This window comes from Grammomys surdaster, unplaced genomic scaffold (genome assembly GCF_004785775.1).
Source record: "Grammomys surdaster isolate TR1022 unplaced genomic scaffold, NIH_TR_1.0 572, whole genome shotgun sequence".
Lineage (NCBI taxonomy): Eukaryota > Metazoa > Chordata > Mammalia > Rodentia > Muridae > Grammomys > Grammomys surdaster.
In genome coordinates this window covers 236,407-258,939 of record NW_021604991.1, presented here as the reverse complement: position 1 = coordinate 258,939, position 22,533 = coordinate 236,407, and the positions used below count along the sequence as shown (strand labels likewise).

Below are 22,533 nucleotides of genomic sequence, written 5' to 3'. Positions count from 1 at the left end.
GTCCAGGCAGGGATACAGAGGGAGACTCTGTTTCAGAAACAAACAGAAAAGCTAGTTAAATGTCCATCCTACCAAAAGTAATCTACATATTCAATTTATTCCTCATCCAAATTCCAGTCTGTATGTTACAGACAAGAGTGATAAAGTGATGTGCCAGGCACAAATGCCCTTTCCCTTGAAAATTCCCGCAGTTCTGTGCCCATTTTCCTTACCATCGTGATCCTGACCGTGAATCCTCTGTGCACAGAATATTAAATATTATAAACTCATGGCATCATTTCATATTTTCCTCACTACCAAAATTCTGTTGTGCTATCGTTATATTTTCGCTTATATGAACTGCGGCTTATGCTGATGTTTTCATTCATGTTATGGTTGTTAGACTTTTTCTCTGAGGGGTTCAGAACTATCAGATATCGGGGTGAAACATCCTACCAGATCCAGTTCTGGTCTAGCTGGCAGCAGGCATTGATTGGGGCGAAGGGTCATGCAGAGCAAGTCCAGCGCAGCTTGACAGCTGGAGCTGAGTAACAGGAAGCCTAAGACTGAGTCAGAGGGACAAGTATCCCTGGGGCGCGGATACCCTTAGGACTAAGAGAGTGACGCAAAAAGAAAAAAGGCTGGGTGGAGTCTACAAAATAAGGAAGGAAAGCGCGGAGTTTGAAAGGCTTTAGGGGAATCATATGACCATAACCCGAGTGTAGTGGGCGGATCTAGAAGTATCCCAGGTCAGAGTGACAGGAAAATCTACCATTCCTCTTGCTACCTGAGTGAGCCACGTGTGTCCTAACCACAGGCCGGTTTCCACGTCGGAATTCTCATCGGACCTTGGAAAAGTCTCCTCAGACCCGGTTCCCTGGCTGCTGGCCTGGGAGAGTCAGCAGTCAACAGCGCGGCGGCGGGGACCGCAGCCCGGCGACCCTGGAACCTCCCAGGTCAGAGGAGCTGCGGGGCTGGGAACCGGGCGGGAGCGGAGCAGGGGGTGTTTTCCGCAGCTGCTCTTAGGAGGCGGCTCTCACAATGCTGTTGTGGATATCTTACCGATGTCGGAAAGTTTGAGATCTGGTGTTTATCGTGGTGGGTTTGTTTGTTTGTTTGTTTGTGTTTGTTTGTTTTTAAACCCTACGGTTACCAGAATATTCAGTCATTAACTCATTAAAAATGTGGTAGAGCAGTTGCGTTATCTGCTGTTTGCTGGGTTGGCAATTACAAAGCTCCTGGAACGTAAATTCTTTTATGCTTTCTAACTTCCTCGTATTACTAATTGCTTATTAAAAAGAATGCCTTCATCCCTGCTTAACAGGAACCCCCAGAGAGCTTTGTGAAGAAATATTTTGTAGAGATTTGCTGTGAAGAGGGTTGCATAAGAAACCGGTGCAGATTTTATTGAACCGGAAAATATGCTCTATTGAGCGCTACAGTTAGGGCTATACACATTAACATTTACTAAGCAGACTTTTTAGTGGCCATGAATGTTTCATCTGAGTTTTATGCAGTTTAGGATGTACATAAAACATTCAGAAATGTGTCTTCATATGCTGAGTTTTTATGTTACACCTTAGACCAGGCAAACCCAGTATTGCTGTGTGAGTGTATCACACCACACTATTTGTATAATTAGAAAATCCACTATAGTTTAAAATAAAGTTTTAGAAAGTATCTTTTGAATAATTATTATCAATCACCTGTATCAGAAAATTGTCTCCTTAGTTGAAGGAAAGCACTTTGCCAATACGCATGTAGCCAAGTTGTTGTTTTTTATTTTAGGGTTTGTTATTCAGGGATGTGACTGTGGACTTCTTGTAGGAGGAGTGGGAATGCCTTGACCCTGCTGACTGTGCTTTTTTGCAGAAATCTCCCTTTGGTCAAATGCAACAGTCTGGTTTCTGTGGGTGACAATAGTTTTCTTGAAGTCTCCCTAGCTTCTTCTCAAGATTCCTGGGAAAACGACTCTGCATGTGTCTGAGCTGTGAGCGAATGAGTCTCACATCTCACAGAGTGAAGTGAAATCGTTAGATGAAAAGGGACATTCTTTTTTTTTATTGGATGTTTTATTTACATTTCATATGTTGTCCCCTTACCCCATCCCCCACCCACCCAGGAACCCCCTATCCCCTCATCCCGCCTCCTCCTTCTCTGCGGATGTAACCCCTACCTACCCCCCAACTCCCACCTCCCCACCCTCAAATTCCTACCCCCTGGGGCGTCCAGCCTTCATGAGGTCAAGGATCTCTTCTTCCACCTATGCCCAGCAATGCCATTCTTATTTGTGATATTTTCTCTCTCCCTCATGTTTATCCTGTTGGAGGCATCATTTATTTTTGTTCCATGAAAAGTTCTGAGTGCTTTCTGATGAATTTTTTCCATATGCAAGGGCCCACTACTCAGTCAGTGCTGCTCACCTGTGAGTCTGAGAGCCCTGGATGGTGAAGAGAGGAAACTATAGCAAAGGATCCAGGTATGCTAGAGGGATGGAGGAAGGGATGAGGAGGGGCACAAGTCCCAGTACAAAGAGGACATGAGATTCCTTTTGCCAGATTCTATTTCATTCCAAATATTTCTGGACAATTTCACAGACAATAACATCAGAATATTCCCATTGTAGGTATTAGAAGACTCTCTATGTGAGAATTAATATAAAGAGATAAATGTAATTTAATTTGGTTTTGTATGTGAAGGGTGCTGTCCCCTTCTCATTCACATCACTGATCATATCTTCTTATCAATCTAAATATTTTCATTATTATAGCTTTAGTATTCTGTTTAGTCAGATCAGTTGTTGCCTCTTAGTCTTTCCTGCTCTTCGAGTTTTGGAGCATTTTGTAGATTTTTTTAAGTTCTCTTATCTTTTATGGTTAATTTCTCCATTTCCTAAAATAATGCCAGCAGGATTTTGATAAGATTTGGTTAATATCTGTGAAGACTATAAAGTTACAGCTACACTGCCTTCCACTGATAACTCTGTAGTCTGTCTTTATGTTAACAATACATGGTTTATGTAGCTTTAATTGTTGTATATTTTGAAGTCACCTCTGGGTATCCCCCGCCTCTCAAAATTTTTGAAGTCTTATGGCTCTTCAATTTTAAAAATTTTAGGAAGATTTTCTTTACATAAAACATACCTATAGGATCTTGGTACCAATTTCTTACAATCTTCATAAAACACAAACATGTTTTTATATTTCTTCACCCGTTTGAATGAGAACATGCAAGTGGTGAGTCAGTATTCACATGTTTTTAATGTATTTTTCTGTTCTCTATCTACTGTTGATGTAGGCATTCCAGGACAATGGAATTCTTGGAGAAGACACTTCTGAAACATTGATCTTTCCTAGGTTAGTAGACTTGTTCTATTTCTAAGATATGGTCACAGTAGTGCATGCTGGTTGAAGTTTGAGAAGATTGAGCATCTTTTACTGTTGTGTGCATGATTCTCTGCATCCCTGCTAGGTATCATTAGTTTTCTGTGTTGTTCATGGTTATCTTTCTCAATAGTTGACATGAAGCTTCCTGTATCACTGTCTATCTGCTTCCTACAGTTCTGTCATTGATTGTTTCATGTATTTGGACATTGTTTTCTAAAATTTGTGTGTTGATAAATAGCTTTCTAGAAATGGAACATTTGATCCTTTGTTAATAAACTTTGTTTTGTGTGTTGATATGTCTGGCTTTTCCTCTTACCTGCCACAGTTGTGACCAACCTTCTTCACAGCAAATCTTTACAAAATATTTCTTCACTCTAACCCTTTGTATCCTTACATTTGAAGTAAATATTTTCATAGAAAGTATATATTTTGAGTTTAGTGTGTTTTTGTTTTTCTTTAGAAGCTGTATCTCATTTTCATGTTTGGTTTGGGGAATAGTATCTATGTTCATTCACAAAATTACTGAAGGAATATAGAAACACCTAAAACCACTTTGTTCATTTTTCTTTATGACATTTTTTTCCTCTTTCTGGGTTTCTTTGTATTTCATTGATATTTTGCAGTATATTTCATTCCTTGAGAAACTTGAGTAGTATTTTCTCTAGGTTCTTGTTTGGTCCTTCACAAAGTTGCACACTGCTTGGCTGGTGGCTTCGGTGAGTTGAATTCCTATGACACTGTTTCTCTGTGTTCTCCTTCCTACATTGTCTCCAATTTTTGTTATTGTTTGGGACCTTGAGTGTGGACACTGGCTAGACAGGAAGAAGATCATGGTGTACATGAAACGTGCATTTCTTTGTGACTAAATGTTTTGAGCATGTACTATTAAATTTTGGCTCTTTCAACTGTTTTTTTTTTTCTTTCACTTTTTGGAATTACAATATTATTTGCTTTGTGTTTTATTTTTAAACTTGGGAAAATCTGCAGATTTGTTTATTATACTATGAAATGTTTGTGATAGATATCTTTAGTCTCTAGGCTGATTCTTCATACACTCAGTTATTACAATTTCCCTGCAAGTTTTTAATTGCATGCAATCCAGTTGGTGGGATCTAGCTTGTGTGTCTTGTTAGTTGGTGATCTGTTCAGAAACTAGGCCCCTATGTCTGTATATGGATTTATTTTTCCTTGTGTTCCTCTGTAAGTTTCACCAATTCATTAAATTTGACCTGATTTCATTAATTTATATGTTATTTACTTTTCCATACAGCACTTGTTGATAAAGCTGTCTATTTTTGTAACATAACTTTTGATGCATTGGTGAAATTTAGTTGATCCTAGATGCTTGGGCTTTTTCAGACTCTGCTGCTCTTATTGCCTGGGTGTTTGCCATGCTGCTTTTTTTTTTACTTGTACATCTGCAATATCATCCAAAATCACAGATGCTATGACTCAAGCTGGCTCCATGTTTCTGGGGTTACTCAACATACTCATGATCTTTGTGCCACCATATATATTTGTAGGACTTTTTTTTACCATATCTGTGAAGTAAATCATGGGGAGCTTGTCGGTGAGTTTTAAGTTAATCATGTAAATCTTCAACACTGAGATTTTTCACCGTAACATATTCAATTCCATGTGCATGTTTTCCATCTTCCCATGTCATTCTTTATTTCTTCAATGCATTTAAGTTTCCATTTTAAAGGTCTGTCTTGTTTTTGGTTAGTTTTTTAAAAAACTATTTCTTCTTTGTTTACTGTTCAGATTTAATTGAATACATAAAGCAATAATATAGTGTAAGACTTTTCTAATTGTGTGGTTTTATAGATGATAAAAAATTCTTCCTCCAAATAGACATTTATCTCCTTTAACATCCTATTTGTATAAATTGTTTGCTTTTTATAATTAACAAATGGTGATATTTATTTATTGCATTGCTCTGTTCACTTACAGCGTTAGCCCTTTGTCATCCTCTGTCCCATGTTGGGTTAGAAATGTTTTCTTCCCAGTTGTCTTCCACATATTTCATGAATGATTTTTGTCCAGGATTGGGCCAGGTAGCCAGGATGTCACATGTCCATAATTTCAATTGTCATGTCCTATAGCAAGTCTGTTTTTTATGTGCCACCTCCCCATCTTCCAGCTCTTGAAATCTTTTCTTTTCTCTACTATAATATTCTTTGAAATTTAGATGTGGAGGGTATGGAATTTCCATTATAGCATAGGCAGTACGAAGTCAATGGTTCTCAGTATTTGAGCAGTTGAGTCTCCTTCTTACATAACTGTTGCCCACTGAAAGCACAGTTTCTTGGACCAAGGCTGAAAGTAGTACCAGGCTATGGTGTGAACAGAACCATACAAAGGCTGCTTGAGTAGTTGAACACGTAGATAATGTCAAGCCCTTCTAGGACTTACGATCTTTCCAATCACTGGCTTTTGTTTCTGCATATTTCCTTCTGTGGGGCTGGCCTCAGAATCAGAAAACCTTCTGTTACCCACAAAATCATTGACACGATGACACCGTTGGGCATACCTTGCCTTGCAGATTGAGATTATAGCACACAGATCCAAATGTGGGTATGGCCATTTTTAACATGGCCCCTTGCCCAAGCCGGCATGGCAGTTTTTGACACTGTGAGGGTCCAAGATATATTTGTAGACATTGTGTGTGGTCTGCTGAATTCTAAGCATCTTCTTATTGGTATAGGAAAAAAACAAAAAACAGGTGAGGTTGTATGTCAGGTGTGTAGCATATTATGATACTGTTAGGTGTCAGCTTTCTCGTGGATTTATAACTTTAAATTGCAGAATTCTATTTTTTAAATAAGCAGCCCACTTGCTTTCTTACTCTCCCATATTGTCTCATTTAAAATTTTCTCTGTCCATGAACTGTGTACCCACTGATGAAATGTGTTGGGTGTGAAGGACACACTTCTCTGTTCTGATTAGAGGGAATTGATTTCAGCTGTCCTTTTGTATTGTTAGGTTCAGGTTTGTGTCTCGTTGTATTCATTGGGTACAGGTATATTCCTTTTGTTCTCATGTTCTTCAGAGGACATATTTTTACAAGGGACATATGTGATATTTAGCCACAGGCTTTTCAGGGATCTATTGTCATGGTCATGTTTCTTTTGAATCTACATATTTGTGTCTTAACACTGATTAATTCTTAGGTGCTAAAAGAGTCTTATATTCTTGGCATTAAATCTGCTTGTATTCCATTCTCATGTAATTTAGAGACAATCTCTTTGTCTCTGTACATCCTTGGCAACATCCTTTGATTTTTCTTTGTGTATATTTGTTTGGACTTAACTGCTTTTTGGGTGTTGAGGTAAAGCTATGATGATTTCTAGTGTTCTTTTTATTTGAGTTTGAGACAATATTCTTCTTGTGCGGTATTAGTATAAAATTTGTTTAAAGGAAAGAAGCCTTCTTTGGTGAATCTGCCCATCTCTCAGACATCCTTAGAGCAGTTGTTTACTACTTAAGTCTCAGTACTGCTTAATGCCTTTCCTAGGTTTGTAGTGTAGAAGATTGAATTGTTCACTTGTTTCTAAGAGGTTGTCCTTTCTTCTTCAATACTTGTGTGTGTGTGTGTGTGTGTATTTGACTTTCCACAGCACTCCATAACGTATCATTGATGTCCCTAGCATACATTACGATGTTCCCTGTTCAGCTCTAGTTCCCTTACTTGGGGATTCACATTTTTAGTTTGGATTAGGTGAAAAATGGATCCTCAGATTTTTTTTTTTTGGTCCCTTCACAGAAACAAGTCTGTTGCCTTGACTCATTAAAATATCTTTGAGACCTTATTCTATCATTTTCTACACAACCTTACTAATATCTTTCTATATACTGTTTCAGAGTGACTTGTTCTTATGCCAGAAGCCAGAAACCACATAATTATGGACAAATGCTTTTTACAACCAGCACCTCTTATTGCCAAAATTTCTCAGTGTTTCTGTGTCACCTCATTTTTGTGTGTCTGTATCTTTTATGAGCTGGCTGGCACTCAGGGTTATATTCTAAGAAAGTTTCTTCAGTAATCCATGAATTCTCTCACTGTTCATTGATTTGAGTGTCTACAATAGCTAATTAAGGAACAATTAACCAAGTGCTGTAGAGGTGGCTCAGCAGTTAAGAACAGTTGTTCATCCAGTTTCTAGGCTCAGTTCCAAGTATATGCATGGTGACTTTACAGTCTTCTGTAACTCAGGTTCTAAAGGATCCATTGTCCTCTTATGGGTACTGCAGGTATAGCAAGTAAGAAATGCACTGTCCTACCTCCAGGCAAACACCCATACATAGCAAATTAAAATTCATAAATCTTAAGAAAAAGAAACAGTAAATAATTTGGAGGTATTATATAATGATTCAAGTTAACAGTACAGGTAAGAGTTTAGAGGTTTTTCTGCTAGTGTGAGAGTAAGTGTGGAGCCTGAATAAGTGATTTCAAATGGCCAAACTTAAGGAATAAATGTCAAGTCAGTGATATGTATTGGTTTTTATTGTTTTGTGCTGGGGACCAGCCCTGACTGTTCTCCTTTCTGGTTCTGTTTCAAAGGTAGCAGAAGAGGAGAAGAGTGCTGGCCAGGGAAAAACTTGGTCTTGGGAGATATTAGGGTTGCTGTTTGAATACATTTACCTGTCTTAAGTCTAAGTGACTTTCCTGTGGTAACTGACCTGCTTGTCTGAGTTCCTCTGAGGCCAAGAAAACTTTAGTCTCTTGCATTTATCACCTCACAGTAAAACAGTGGGGGATTAAGTAAAGTAGCCTTTGTTCTATCTTTACAGAAATTGTTTGATTCTAACTCCCAGCTTGTTAGTTGAAGTCACAGGAAGAAAAAGGTATAATTTGAAAAGTGATTTTAGCCTTTATTTGTAAGTTATCTGTAAAAAGTTTTTCTCTTGCTCTCTAAAATGTTCTCCAAAGCTTTCTCTAAAAAAGTTCTCTGCTCTCTTCTAATCTTGCTCTCTCCTTCTGCTGTGATGTAACAATGCCCTTGCTCCAAATGCCATCAATCGTTCTTTCATAGTCTTTTGTACTCTTTCAGTGAGAATATGTCACATGGTTTATCCAAGCATCTTTATATACACACACACACACACACAAAGTTCACTAGAATTGAATAAGTTTACAACAGAGATGTTTACATGCATATCCAATTAGTGTAATTATCTAGTTAAACATTCATTTTCTGTCACTAGTTCTCTAGGTTCATGGAGAGTTAAAGAGCATAACTAAGTTGACATTGAAATTCCATATAGATAAGCACAGTCAATATTTTATACTCTGTCCTTGAACCTAGAGTAAATTTCTAGTTCCCTTTTTATGACCTGTGGTTAATTGTTTTACAGTCTCTTGGAATGTGTTCCTGCTTTCTATCTCAGAAGGAATTAACTGATGACACTTGAAGACTGGTCAAGTACTCATTGCAGTTTTGACATCAGACAGGACTTAATAGCAGTCCTATTTTAAAAGATTTTAATAATTACTAATATAATTTTAGGAATTCTTATAGGATCATCATTAAAAATTAAGCAATCATCTATTTGTCTACATAGCATCACTATAGTGACAGTACATCTTCCTTGTTAAGCACAAATCTGCTCATAAGGGTGAGTTAATACCTAGAGATTATTATATATATTTTTACCAACAGGAAAGGCATATTAATAGCAGGAATCTTTCCTCAAGTGTAATTTCCTTGGCCTTGCCTAAAGGAGCGAATCTGTCCTAAGTTTACAGTCCATGGTGGAACCCTCTAAATAAGATCACCTGCTAGTTTTTAGCTTCTTCTACTTGGCTTCTGGCAGTTTGGGGAATTTTATTTATGTTTGCATCATGTGTTTGATCAAATTCACCACATCTTCCTCATCTCCAGTTACCCAGTTCAGTAATGTTCTTCGCATCTCCATATTCACAGTTTTTATACTTACTGGGTTTGGGTTCACTTCATGCTTAGCTTTATGTGTGTGAGCTACATTTCTGAAGAAAACTTCCTCTGCCTCTTCCAATGTCAAGAGTTTCCTATAATATCTCTGGTAGTGGTGTGATGATACCTTTAACCCAGGCTGGCATTTGAGCTGGCTTAATATTGTACAGTGTATTTTCCTTTAGGCACAACAGGTTCCATGGAATTGGTTGTGCGATGAAAATCATGTAAGAGATATGGAAACCAGATCAGTTATGTCTGTTGAAATTTGATCAGAGCTCTGAGTCCCATGGTAAAATGAGCATGCTCATATCACACAAGCATGACCCCTTTGGGTGGCCTGGCAAAGTTACCATTGAACAAGGCAAGGGTGGAAGGCATAGAGGCAGCCATGGAACTTCTCAAGGTAGAGGGGCTGCAATGATGGGAAACAGGCAGTAACAGGACCAAGAGTGTGATCAGTTCTTTGCTGTGGCTCTTCAGAATATGGGGGTCTGAAATTCTGCTGTGGCTGTTTTAACTCTGTCAGAAGATAATAGATCACGTGAATTAGGGCTTATCCTGATGTTAGAGCATGGTGTGCTAGAAGATTTGCCTTATCTGTTGTCTGAAAACGTGGTGCTCTTGGACATTGTGGCAATTACAAAGATGCTGAACTTTAACTTCATCCATTATTTCTCACTTTCCTGCTTTACGAGTTGCCCATTCAGGAGAATAGCCTTTCCTCTCATCGTGTGGCATCCCTAGAGAGCTTTTTAGATCATCACATAAGTAGCCACTGTAGATTTGATTGAATAAGGAAGTATATCTTAGCAAGCTATACAGCTATGGTTGTTAACTGTTACTGAGGAAACTTTTTTTGTCCCGTTAACTTTCTGGGACTTATATGTATCTGCAAATACCACGTTCAAAAATGTTGTTTTATATATTTGGTTCTTAATATTGCAGCTTAGAGTCTGGAAAAGTGAGCATGTATCAGGCCACACTCTTTTTACAGTTATTAGATGTACTATAGGTTAGGGCAAAATTCTTACCTGTGAATCGCCTCAGAGCCCTGGATGTTGAACAGAGAGGAGACTGTAAGCAAGGGATCCAAGTGTGTTAGGATTGTGTAAGGTGTGAGGTGGGGCTCAGGTGACAGTAGAAAGAGGACATGAATTTGGTTTTGTCAGCTTGTATTTTATTAATGGTTCTGGAAAATTTCTCTGAGAATACTCTTAGATGTGGTAATATGGGTTTCCTATATTAGGTTGTACAGTAGGCAATCAGATGTTCTCAGTATTTGATTAGCTTTGAGTCTCTGAAATAGCCTTTGCCTACTGAAATAAAGTTTCTTTGATCCAGACTGAAAGCAGCAACACACTCGCTATGAGTGTGATTCAACACTTTTGAACTTGTAGGAAATGTCAGTAGTGAATTCTCTTCTAAGTCCTGTTATCTTCATAACATTGGCATTTGTCCAGGTTCTCTCTGTAATCTGTTCTCTGTCCCTCCCCTCCCCAACTGTTCCCCCCAACACACACCTGGTAGGGCTCTCCTGAGATTGAGCCAGAAAGCCTTCTGTTACCCACAAAACAGTCTTGCTACTATCACAGCTATGGGTATGTTTTGCCTGAAAAATTGAGATTGTAGCAAACAGGATCCAAATTTAGGTATGGACATTGACAGTTCTGCTTCTCATCCCAGTCTACATAGCAGTTTTTGAGACTATGAATGCTACCACCAGGGAGTCCAAGATATTTGTAGATAGTATGAGTAGTCTGATCTGAGGTTTTTTGTTTTGGGGGGGTTGGGTGTTGTTATGGTTGTTGTTTTGTTTTCTCAAGAAGGTTCACTTGCTTTCGAACTCTCCTATATTGTCCCCTTTAAATTTTTCTCTGGCCTTCTTGAAATGTGTACTCACTGATGGACTGTTTTGAGTTAGTTCCAATTAGAGGAGAAGAGTTATGAAGAGTTACAGTTTTTTTTTTTTTGGAGTGTTTGCTTTAGCTGTGCTTCTCTTTGTCTTTATGTTCTCACACTCTTGGAAGCTTTTATACTCAGCAAATGTCATATTTTACCACAGGGTTTCTATGTGTATATTGGCATGATCATTTTTCTTCTCTCACTTGTGTGTACATATTTGGTGTGTTCCATTGATTAGTTTGTAGGTGGTGAAAGAGTCTTATGCTCTGGTGTTAACTCATCTCTGTTTCCATTTCCATGGAATTTAGAGACAGTCTCTGTGTCTGTGTAGTTCCTCGAACCTGCTCTCTGATTTTTCTTTGCATATAATTGTTTGAGCTTTCCTGCTTTGGGCATTCAAGTAAATCCAGCTTTATATAATCACTTTCTAGTGTTCCTCAGATTAACTTATTCACTAGTTTCTAACAAGTGATCATTTAATCTTCAATTCTGATTTATTTGTGTATTACTTTTCACAGCACTGCATAATATAATGCTGGTGTCATTGATGACATTGGAGTACCCCCTTTTTATCTCTTGTTCTAATACATAGTCATTTTGTTTGTTTGTTTGATGGTTGTTTGTTTCTATTAGGTGAACAAAGCTTTGTCACTACTTTAGTCTCTGCACAGAGACAAGTTTGTTATATTGAATAATTATGTTATCTTTGAGTCTCTTTCATTAATTGTGGAGAACCATTTTGCCACTTCTCTGAAGCAGAGAAAAAAAGAGAGAGAGAGAAAGTCTACCTGCCTAGCAGAGTCAAGACAGGGCAGAGCCTGTTGGCAGATTTCCTGCCTGCTGAGGTATGAAATGATAAGAAGAGGTGCACTTGAGGCTCAAGGTTAGGGACTGGAGATCCTTTTCAGCTTGGTGGAAGGAACAGAGGTTTTTAGGGATGGGAACAAATATCTCCTGTACATTTTAACAAAATCGTTTCTGTTAGCTTGTGATGGTACTGTATCCCATGGTACTGTAGTATAAGAAAGCTATGAGAAATATACTCACAGCTGGCATGGTATGAACCAAGCAGCCCTCCCATACCTGTCTCTTGAATCTTTTTTTTTTTTTATCTTTCCTATAATCAGCTTCTCTCCCCGCTTAGAGACTTTATACTGTCCAGACCAGTACAATTAATTACTATATAAACTTACTAATATCTTTCTACATTCTACTTCAGATTGACTGCTTTTCATGCTTTTAAGCACTGAGACATGTAGCTGTGGACAAAAGTCTTTCCAAACCAGTGTCTCTTGCTGCCAAACTTTTCAGTATGTCTTGGTCACCTCACTTCTATGTGATTTTCTTTCCTGAGCTGGCACTCAATTTGACACTTTAAGAAAAGGTTCTCCATGCTCCATAAAGTCTGGCTCACTGTTCTTTGACTTAAATCTCTATAGTAAAGAGTTAATAATTAAGACCAGGAGATGTAGCTCAATGGTTAAGTGCACATGTGTTTGCAGTTTCCAGATTCAGTTCCCTGTACTTGCCTGGAGACTTTCTATCCATCAGAACTCAGATTCCAGCCTTCTTGTGCCTGCTATAGGCTCTAGGTGCATGATGTACACAGACCTACATGGAGGTATTGAAAAGTATTCAAGATAACAGTACAGGAACAAACATAGTGTTGTCAGTCCTGACGTGAGAGTGGAGATGGAGCCTGGATATGTGACACAACAGCCGACATCTTAAGTTAATATTGGAAGAATTAGGAATTGGAAGAGTTAGGAATGATCCCTGTTTAAGATAAATAAAGTTGTTTGTGTACATGGACCCTACGGTGCTGAATATCCTATGTTCATTGTAATATGGCAAAAGATTTATCATATTGATGATGAAGTTAGGCACATAGTTGTTAAGTTTTATGAAGAGCCACCCTAATTGTGGAATAATTTACAATACAGGAAAATGTTCTTACCCAGCATCTGCATTAGCATAATATGTTGGTTTAAGGGCTCTGTTTTAATTGTGTCCTAAATCAAACACAGCAATCTCTTCCATGCTATTCTTTTGAGAAGTACATTGAAACCAAACACATTGAGTGACATTCTCATAGTCATGCTCACTCTAGTGCCTGGGGGACCTAAGCAGGTACATGGTTCTGAACAAAAGAGGAAGACATGAGCATTTGTCTCATGGGTACATGAAACCTCCCTTCAGTGCCACATGGAGCCTCTGGGGAAGACCCTCTCTTGATTCTCTGTCCCATGACTTGCTACTCAGATTTTCATTCCATTCACCCCCCCCCCTTTATGGTCCATGCATGTTTTGAGGGAGGTTTGGGGTGGCTACCCAGGGTATCATATATTCATAATTCTAACTACCCTCGTCTATGGTAGTAGGAGTTACTGTAACTCACCCCTCTTCCTCTGACTGTTACAGCCTTTCCTTCCACTTCAGTCTTTGTACTCAGAGGTCTCTGAAATGATAATTTGCATTGCAAATTGTGTTTGTCTCATTTATTAAGCTTTCAAGCAGCATGAGGCTATGGTTTAAGTAGAAGCATTTCAAGGCAATTCCAGTATTCCTCCATGTTGTAGTACATCAGTCATAGTTTCCTTCTTGGACCTGTGATCTTTCCAGTCTTTATAATTCGGCCTTGGCATTGCCTGGAAAAGTTCTCAACCTGAGGGTCATGACCTTTTGAGGGGGTCAACTAACCCTTTCACAGGGTCACCTAAGTCTACCATAATCATATATTTCTGAAGGTCTTAGGAACTATACACCACTCCTGAATCAATCTACAATTAGGACTGCCACATGTGGATACATCAACTCATAAGTTCCTGGTATTGTATTGAAATGTCACAGCATTATAAAGGTCAAGGACCAGTGACTTAGTACACTTAGCACACGGACACTCCATTTAAAGATATGTGCGTCTTGAACTGGAATAGTATACCTACAAATGCATTCAAATGGATTTCATTGATCAATATTCTCACACAAAGGTGTGCATGCAACTTAGAAAAGAGGTCCACATTGAAAGGAAGAATAAATTGGAGATATACAGTTTATCTCAGGGACAATTTAAAGCCTTCTTAGAGGATGATAAAAAAGTGATCTGATGACAATTTATCAGTTTAAGAAAAGCATATTTGACAGGTAGAATGTGTGTCTGTACTCCAAGACTTCAGGACACATGGAAAATAGATGTACAGTATCTTCCAAGTAGAATGAAATTAAATGTAACCAAAGTGACAGCTCCAGTGCTGCCCGAGGTACCGAGCTCGGGCGTAGGTCTGGGGGATTAAAGAAATACTCAGACTCAGGTCATTAATTGTGAGAGAATGCCAATGCCTTTACTGAGCAGTTTCAATATATATACAACAAGCCAGGGAAGGAAAAATATAAACTCAGGAAAAAACAGGAACTCAACTTGGGGGCAATAGGATATCAAGTGTAAATTCCCTTTCTGGGGCACCATGCCTTAGTCAGGATGTTTTGATCCTAGAGGAACCACAGAATGTTACTTAGTAGACAGCAGCATACGGAAAGGCTCAGCCAGGGCATAGCAGCCCTTGGGGGTCCTACACCAAAGGGTCAGATATTATATTCTAGTGTGATGGCTAATCAAACTCCATTAATGCTAGGCATCCATCATAGTACCCACTAGCCATTTGCCCGAACTCAAGTCTTTGAATGACAAGTTTGCAGTAATAGTAGTTTGGTCCTGAATAGTAGTGTTTTGTAGCAGATATAAAGGTGTTCTTTGTTTGTGCCTAGTGCCTGCAGAGGATAGAAAAAAAGCCTCAGATTGTAGTCATTTTTCTTGTCACATTAATATATCATCTTATGCTCTCCTGTCTGTAGGAATATTGGTAAGATTTCTGGTATCATTTTTGCTTTTGTGTCTTTTTATGTGCATTGTCCATAACAGGGTTGTATTTATTTTAGCTCTTAATTTTGAAAACCTTGATGTGAATAGTTATTCCAGTCAGTATTTCTGACACAGAAACTTGGAGAAGAACAATAAGAAGAATGGATGCTTCTCTGGTAAATGCTTCCCAGGTCAGTGCCTTGTCCACATTTTGCTTTTTTTGAAAATTCCTTTTATTATTTAAACCATTCAAAATTTTAGTTCTTTACCTCTTGTAATGTTATACAAAGTGTTTGTTTTCTGTGATTTATCTTTGTTCTTCTCCAGTGATCAAAATTAAATCTTGAGATCTTTCACTTCTAATGGGACAAGCACAGGCATGTCCCATTGTATTGTCACTGGATTTTATACTGTGAGGACATAAATTTCCAAGAACTGAAGACCTGAAGTTCTAAAAGAGATTGTATTGTAAATGATGTTCAAAGAATATGTTGATGGCTAATTTCTACATAGGATGGACTTGTGTACTTTAATATTAGTGGAGAAGGAAAGTCTTCTTTGCCACATAAATTGCATTTCAGGAATAGTCAGGTTTCCAGAAACAGCTCTGTGAGTGTACTCCTGCAAATACATGGACACTGACATCACTGAGCAAAATATAGAAGGGTAGAATTTATGGAAGAGTAGAATTAGAAGATGTTCACAGTCTTGAATCCTAATAGTAAATATTTCAGGTCCCTAGAGGCACAGATGATGGAAGGAGTAAGTAGCTTTCTCTTACCATAACACTAAAGTGTTTGTGAGGAGATGCGGGTTGTGTACTCTGATATCTCTTTTTGGCATTTTATGTCACACAGTGATCATATTCTTTCATAATCTACCTGTTTGTTCTAGAAAGGGTACAGCATTCTTACCTAGGTCTCAGGATGTCAACTAAGTATTTTAGAATAGAGTCAGGTAAGACCCAGCTGCATATAATGTCCATAGTTGAGCAAGGCTGACTTCTATAGAATTTAGAAGCACAGTTTTACTCATAGTAACTTGACCATCTGTGATGTGTCACTGGGATTCTGGTTGATAACAACTCTATAATTCATAATGGTACATTCCTACATGTAGACTTCACATGTGTATGTTATATTCCCTAAAAGTTTGCTGTTTATGATTCCATTATGTAATCCTGTTTCAGAGAAAAAATAAAATAAAGACTAAGACTATTTTAGGAAACATCCTTTATTAAAATTAAATTTCAGTTTTCTTTTATGTATGTTGGTACATTTGCCTGAATGCATGCATATGTGCACTGTATTTCTGCATCCTGTAGAGTTCAGAAGAGAGCATTGGATTTCAAAGAATTGGGATTAAAAATCTGTTATGTAGTTCCATGGGGGTGCTGGGGAACAACTTTGGATTATGGAATTCAAACTGGTGACAAATTGTCAGATGAAGTGATGGTAACAAATCCTTCACCTATTCTTAAGGTCTTAAGAATAATCACCCCTTCACAATAGTCACAAATAATATAAAACACCTAGGTGTGAATCTAACCAAGCAAGTGAAATATCTGTATGACAAGAAAAAAAAATAATCAGAAAATTCATGAAGAGGAGAGACCTTATGAATATAATCAACATAGTATGGCATTCAAAACATTGCTAAATGAGAGCAGCAATACTTAACTTCTGACATATTTCTACAAGACTTCTAGAAGACGTTTATCCTTGAATATTTGCTGTGACTCATCTTTATCACAAATTACCTCTTGAGGTCTTTTGTACCTAGGAAAATACTTTTGTCCAGAAGCACATGATAAACAGATAATTTTCTATTACAGGATCAGTTAACATTCAAGGATGTGGCTGTGGACTTCTCACAGGAGGAATGGGAAAGTCTTGACCATGCTCAGAGGGCACTGTACATGGATGTGATGTTGGAGAATTACAACAATCTCTTTTTTGTGGGTAAGAATACTCTTCTTGTAGAATTCCTGATTCATTCTTTGAATTAACCTCCTGTGGAAACTCTCTGACGTATCTAGAGACTCCCAGAATTAGGGAAATTCTGATTAACAACATATCTTCTTCATTGTGTTTCCTTTACATTTCTCTCCATTCTTTGCAAGAGGAACCATTGTTGTATTCAGTGTAATCTCTCCAAACATCGCATCTACTTTTAATTAAAACATCCAAGTTTAAAAACAATTAAATATTCAGAACAAGAAAATATATTGCCACACCTGTAATAATTGGAATAAACTAGTTTTACTGTTTACATTAAAGTTCTCACTTGTTTGTGAATTTAAAAATGCAGAAAGTTCTAAATAAAGAACTGTTGGTTCTGAGAATTGGGATTTTGCTTATTTATTTACTTATTGACTTGTGGTCTCTATGTTTATTACTGTTACAGCATGGTTTTTATATCATAAGTTCCATGTTAATGTGGTTTGCTTAATGAATTCCTAGCTAACCAAAGCTATACATTATCACTCTGTCACAAACCAAGAAAATAGAGAAACTTTATGTGATCCTCAGAAAGTTCCTTTTTCAAAGTCTTTAATGCTCCATCACCTATCTTTCTTACCTTCTGCAATGCACAGTGTTTAAATAGAATTCAAAGGACATTTCCTGTCATTTGATTTAGATGAGTTTTGAGGTTGTTCTCAGCATCTATGTAATGATTGTGAAACCAGAAAGACCTCTCTTGAGAGCTCTGTCCTTGAGAATGGCTAATTTACCTTAGAAAATTTCAGGAAACATGGGATATTGTCTTACTCATTCACTAATCCCTGTCATCTCTAATTGCAACTTTTTCAGAGAATCATTGCATATGTCATAAATATGAGAACTTCTTGGATCAAGATGTACAGCATATTGTCCACGAGCATATGAATATCCAAGAGAAGTCTTATAAATGTCATGAGCTTGTTAAAATCATTCATGAATCCACCCAGAGTACACCTTACAAAACTAACCTCAGGGATACACCTGTTGAATCATCAAACCTCAAGAGACATGAAACTGGAAACAACAGAGAACTTTCCAAATATAAAAACTGTGTAAAATGTTTAAATTTGTGTTCTAGAATTAGTCTAAATCAAGAAATCCACATAGAAAAGAAAGATGATGAGGTTTTTAACTCTAAACAAAACCTCATGCTCAGACAAACCAATAGTGGAAAGAAACCTTACAAATGTAATGAATGTGACAAATGCTTCATCCAGAAAGGTGATCTTAGAAGACATCAGAGAATGCATACAGGAGAGAAACCTTACAAATGTAGTGAATGTAACAAATGCTTTACCATCAAAAGTGATCTTAGAATTCATCAGAAAATTCATACAGGAGAGAAACCTTATAAATGTTGTGAGTGTGACAAATGCTTTACCAACAAATATCATCTTAGAACTCATCAGAGAATACATTCAGGAGAGAAACCTTACAAATGTGGAGAATGTGACAAATCTTTTACCCAGAAAGGCAATCTTAGAAGTCATCAGAGAATTCATACAGGAGAGAAACCTTACAAATGTACTGAGTGTGACAAATGCTTTACCCAGAAATGCAGCCTTATTATTCATCAGATAATTCATACTGGAGTGAAACCTTACAAATGTACTGAATGTGACAAATGCTTTTCTAACAAAGGTGATCTTAAAAGTCATCAGAGAATTCATACAGGAGAGAAACCTTACAAATGTAGTGAATGTGACAAATGCTTTACCCACAAATGCAGTCTTAGTATTCATCAGAGACTACATTCAGGAGAGAAACCTTACAAATGTACTGAATGTGACAAGTGCTTTACCCAAAAATGCAGTCTTCTTATTCATCAGAGAATTCATACAGGAGAGAAACCTTACAAATGTACTGAATGTGACAAATGCTTTACCAACAAAAGTGATCTTAGAAATCATAAGAGAATTCATACAAGAGAGAAACCTTACAAATGTAGTGAATGTGACCAATGCTTTACCCACAAGTGCAGTCTTAGTATTCATCAGGGAATTCATGGAGGAGTAAAACTTTAGAAATATGAATATCATAAACTTTTTAGCCAGAAACAATCTTAACACTCATCAGATAATGCAAACAGTAGAGAAACTTTACAAATGAAGTAAGAGGAAAATCATTTAACAAGGAAGATCATCTTAGAGCTCAACAGAGACAATATATAGAAATGACAACTTACAACTGTAGTAAACGTACAAATCCTTTACTGTTGGCTTATCTCTTGAATACATCAAAGAATACATACAGGAGAAAAATCTCAGAAATGCAATGTATGAGGACATGTCTTTACCTGACTCTCAGGTCTAAGGAAGTATCTGGACATTGATAGCACAGAAAGTGTTACCACTGGAAAAAAAAATGTGCCATGTGCTTTATCCAAGTAGTATTCTTTCCAACACTTGACACTAGAGAATTATTATCAACATAAGAAATTTGTGAACCCCTTTGGTTAATGTTCAGATATTAAAATATATCCCAGCATTTGTTCTGAGAGAAACTCTGAAAACGTGACAGTGAAGGAAATAGTTCATTAAAAGTGTTCACCAGTTCTCCCCTCAATATTCAATAATGAAGACAAAATGGGAAAGCCAGAAGAATGTGGTGTTGTGTAGCAGTTTCCTGGAGACTGAAATAATCCATTGCAAAGGGAAACTGATTAAGGCAGGTAATACACCTCAAAATATTAATATTCTGTATGTTTAACTCAAATGAAGAAACTCAGACAAGTTATACTTCTTAAAAGAGGGCTTAACAAACTGAGCCACTAAGATAGGATGCTCTTTATCCTATAGATATGCCTACTGATATGCAGTTTGCTCCAAGTGTCCATTTATAATCTGTATCATATGCTGGTTTTAAGTTTCAACATAGCAGTTGTCTTTGTCTCTCCATAATTGATTCTGCAGTAATTTATCATGAATAATTGCCAGATTTTCCTAATGTTAATGTAATTGACTTTCTATATTAAAAAGTAATGATAGGGGAAATTATAATTTACTAAACTGCATGTCACTGATTATGTCACTATTCTTTTCATATATCTTTTGTGTCCTCAGCAGTAGGAAATGATTTTCATTATAATTTTAATGTAATGTTAATTTGGGGAAATTCATTCTTCTTTGTTTAGGTTTTTATCTCTTTGACGGTTTTGAAGGTTTGGGTAGTTTCTCCAAATTCTACTTGTTTTGTGGTCAAGTTTTCCGTTTTCACAAATGATGCCAACAGAATCTTGATAAGAATTGCTTACTACAATCACAGGATTTAAAACTCTGTTTGGACTGCCTTTCCATTAATATCTTCTGTTGTCTTCCTCAGCCAAAACTCAGTAATTTTCACTACTATAATTTTAATATTGATTTTTTTTTGCATATTTGGATGCTTTCTCAAATTTTCATATCATCTTCACATTACTTTTTCTAGGTTGTAGGGATGGTTTGATTTGTTAAAAACAAATTGTTTAGAATATTTACATAAGAAAAACTTACTTGTCATTTGTGTTTCCATGGTTGAATGAGAATATTATACTGTGTAAGTATTCACATGTCATATATGTATTCTTCTGTTTTACATCTTCTGTTGCTGTTCTTACGCATGCTGGTCAGTGAGTCATTCATTATTGGAAGAATGTATTTCAGTTTGTCATTTCATAAGCAACTACCTGTATGATGTATTTGAGTTTTAGTTAATTTTTTGCTTGTTTGGTTGTTTGAAAACTGCACATTGACTTGCATGATGGCTACAATAAGTTGCATTACCACTGACAGTGTATCTCTGCTTTTCTTTTGTTTCATTGTTGGCAGTATTTGTCAGTTTTGAGGACCTTGTGTATGGACAATGAGTAGGCATAGTGGAAATCTCCCTGCCTAGGAGATGTGCATTTTATTCATGACAGAATGGAGCATGTTTAATGTGTACTTATTGTCCTTTTGAATTCCTTTTTACCAAGATACATGAAAATCATTCACATATTCTTTAATTTAATTATCATTTGTTTACTTTGTTACTTTTTCTCTATTTTATTCTACATTCTGGCTATTAACCAGTTGTACTATATGAATAGCTAACTGATCAATTTGTCAATTGAAAGAAAAAATTTCAATCACAATACATGGAGAAACCAATATATCCAATATATTCTATGACCAAACCACATTTATACAATATTTTTTTACTACTCCAGCTCTACAGAGGACACTAAAAGGTAAACTCCAACACAAAGAGGGTAACTACACCCAGGAAAACACAAGAAAATAATCATCTCACAGTAAAACCAAAAGAAGAGAAACACACACACACGCACACGCACACGCACACACACTGAATACTACAACAACCATCAAAATAACTGGAACTAACAATCATGGGTCATTGTTACCTCTCAGCATCAATGGTCTCAATTCACCAATAAAAAGAAACAGGTTTACAGACTGGATGCCAAAACAGGATCCATTATTCTGCTGCATACAAACACGTCCCAGCAAAATAGATAGACATTATCTCAGAGTAAAGGACTAGAAAAAGGTTTTCTAAGCAAATGGACTGAAGAAAAGCTGGAGTAGACATTCTAAAATGTGATAAAATAGATTTTCAACCAAAAGTAATCAAAAGGGATGAGGAAGAACACTTCATACTCATCAATAGGAAAAGTCCACCAAGATGAAGATTCAGTTCTGAACACCTATACCCCAAATTCAAGGGCACACACGTTTGTAAAAGAAACTTTACTTAAGCTCAAATAACACATTGAACCCCACACAATAATTATAGTGGGGTACTTTAATACCCCATTCTCACCAATGGATAGGTCATCATAACAGAGTCTAAAGAGAAAAACAATGAAACTAATAGATGTTATAAACCAAATGGATGTAACTGATTTCTACAAAATTCTTCATCTCAAAACAATAGAATATGCCTTTTCAGTACCTCTTGGAACTCTCTCGAAAATTGAACTTACAATCAGTCACAAAACAAGCCTCAACGAATACAAGATTCAGATAAACCCTTGCATTTTATCAGTTCACCATGGTTTAAGGCAGGACTTCAACAACAACAGAAACAAAAGAAAACCCACAAACTTATGGAACCTGAACAACTTTCTACTCAATGATCACTGTGTCAAAGAAGAAATAATGAAAGAAATTAAAGACTTTCTAGAATTCAAAGAAAAGGCAAAACATACTCAAACTTATGGGAATTTTGCGGGCAAATGGATGGAACTTGAGAATATCAACCTGAGTGAGGTAGCCCTGTCCCAAAAGGACATGCATGATATAAACTCACAATTAGATATTAGTGATAAAATACAAGATACTCATGTAACTTCAATTTTTTTCAAATCTTATTTTTTAATGATGGTTCTTAAATGCTTTAACCTTCCTTGTAACCCACCCACCCACCTGAAGTAGTGGAAAAGAAAGAAAAGGGGGGAGAAGTGGACCTGCTTAGGAAGGTTCTTT

General features: G+C 37.0%; 1 protein-coding gene across 1 annotated transcript; it reads left to right on the top strand.

Annotated features, from left to right (window-relative positions):
- Positions 1-2,346: 2,346 nt before the first annotated feature.
- Positions 2,347-21,055, top strand: LOC114633265 (zinc finger protein 501-like). Its single transcript, XM_028781862.1, has 5 exons — positions 2,347-2,458; positions 3,277-3,335; positions 15,143-15,256; positions 16,900-17,026; positions 17,879-21,055. The coding sequence occupies exons 3-5, from the start codon at positions 15,227-15,229 to the stop codon at positions 19,090-19,092; spliced, it is 1,371 nt and encodes a 456-aa protein (XP_028637695.1). The 5' UTR covers positions 2,347-2,458; positions 3,277-3,335; positions 15,143-15,226; the 3' UTR covers positions 19,093-21,055.
- Positions 21,056-22,533: the final 1,478 nt, after the last annotated feature.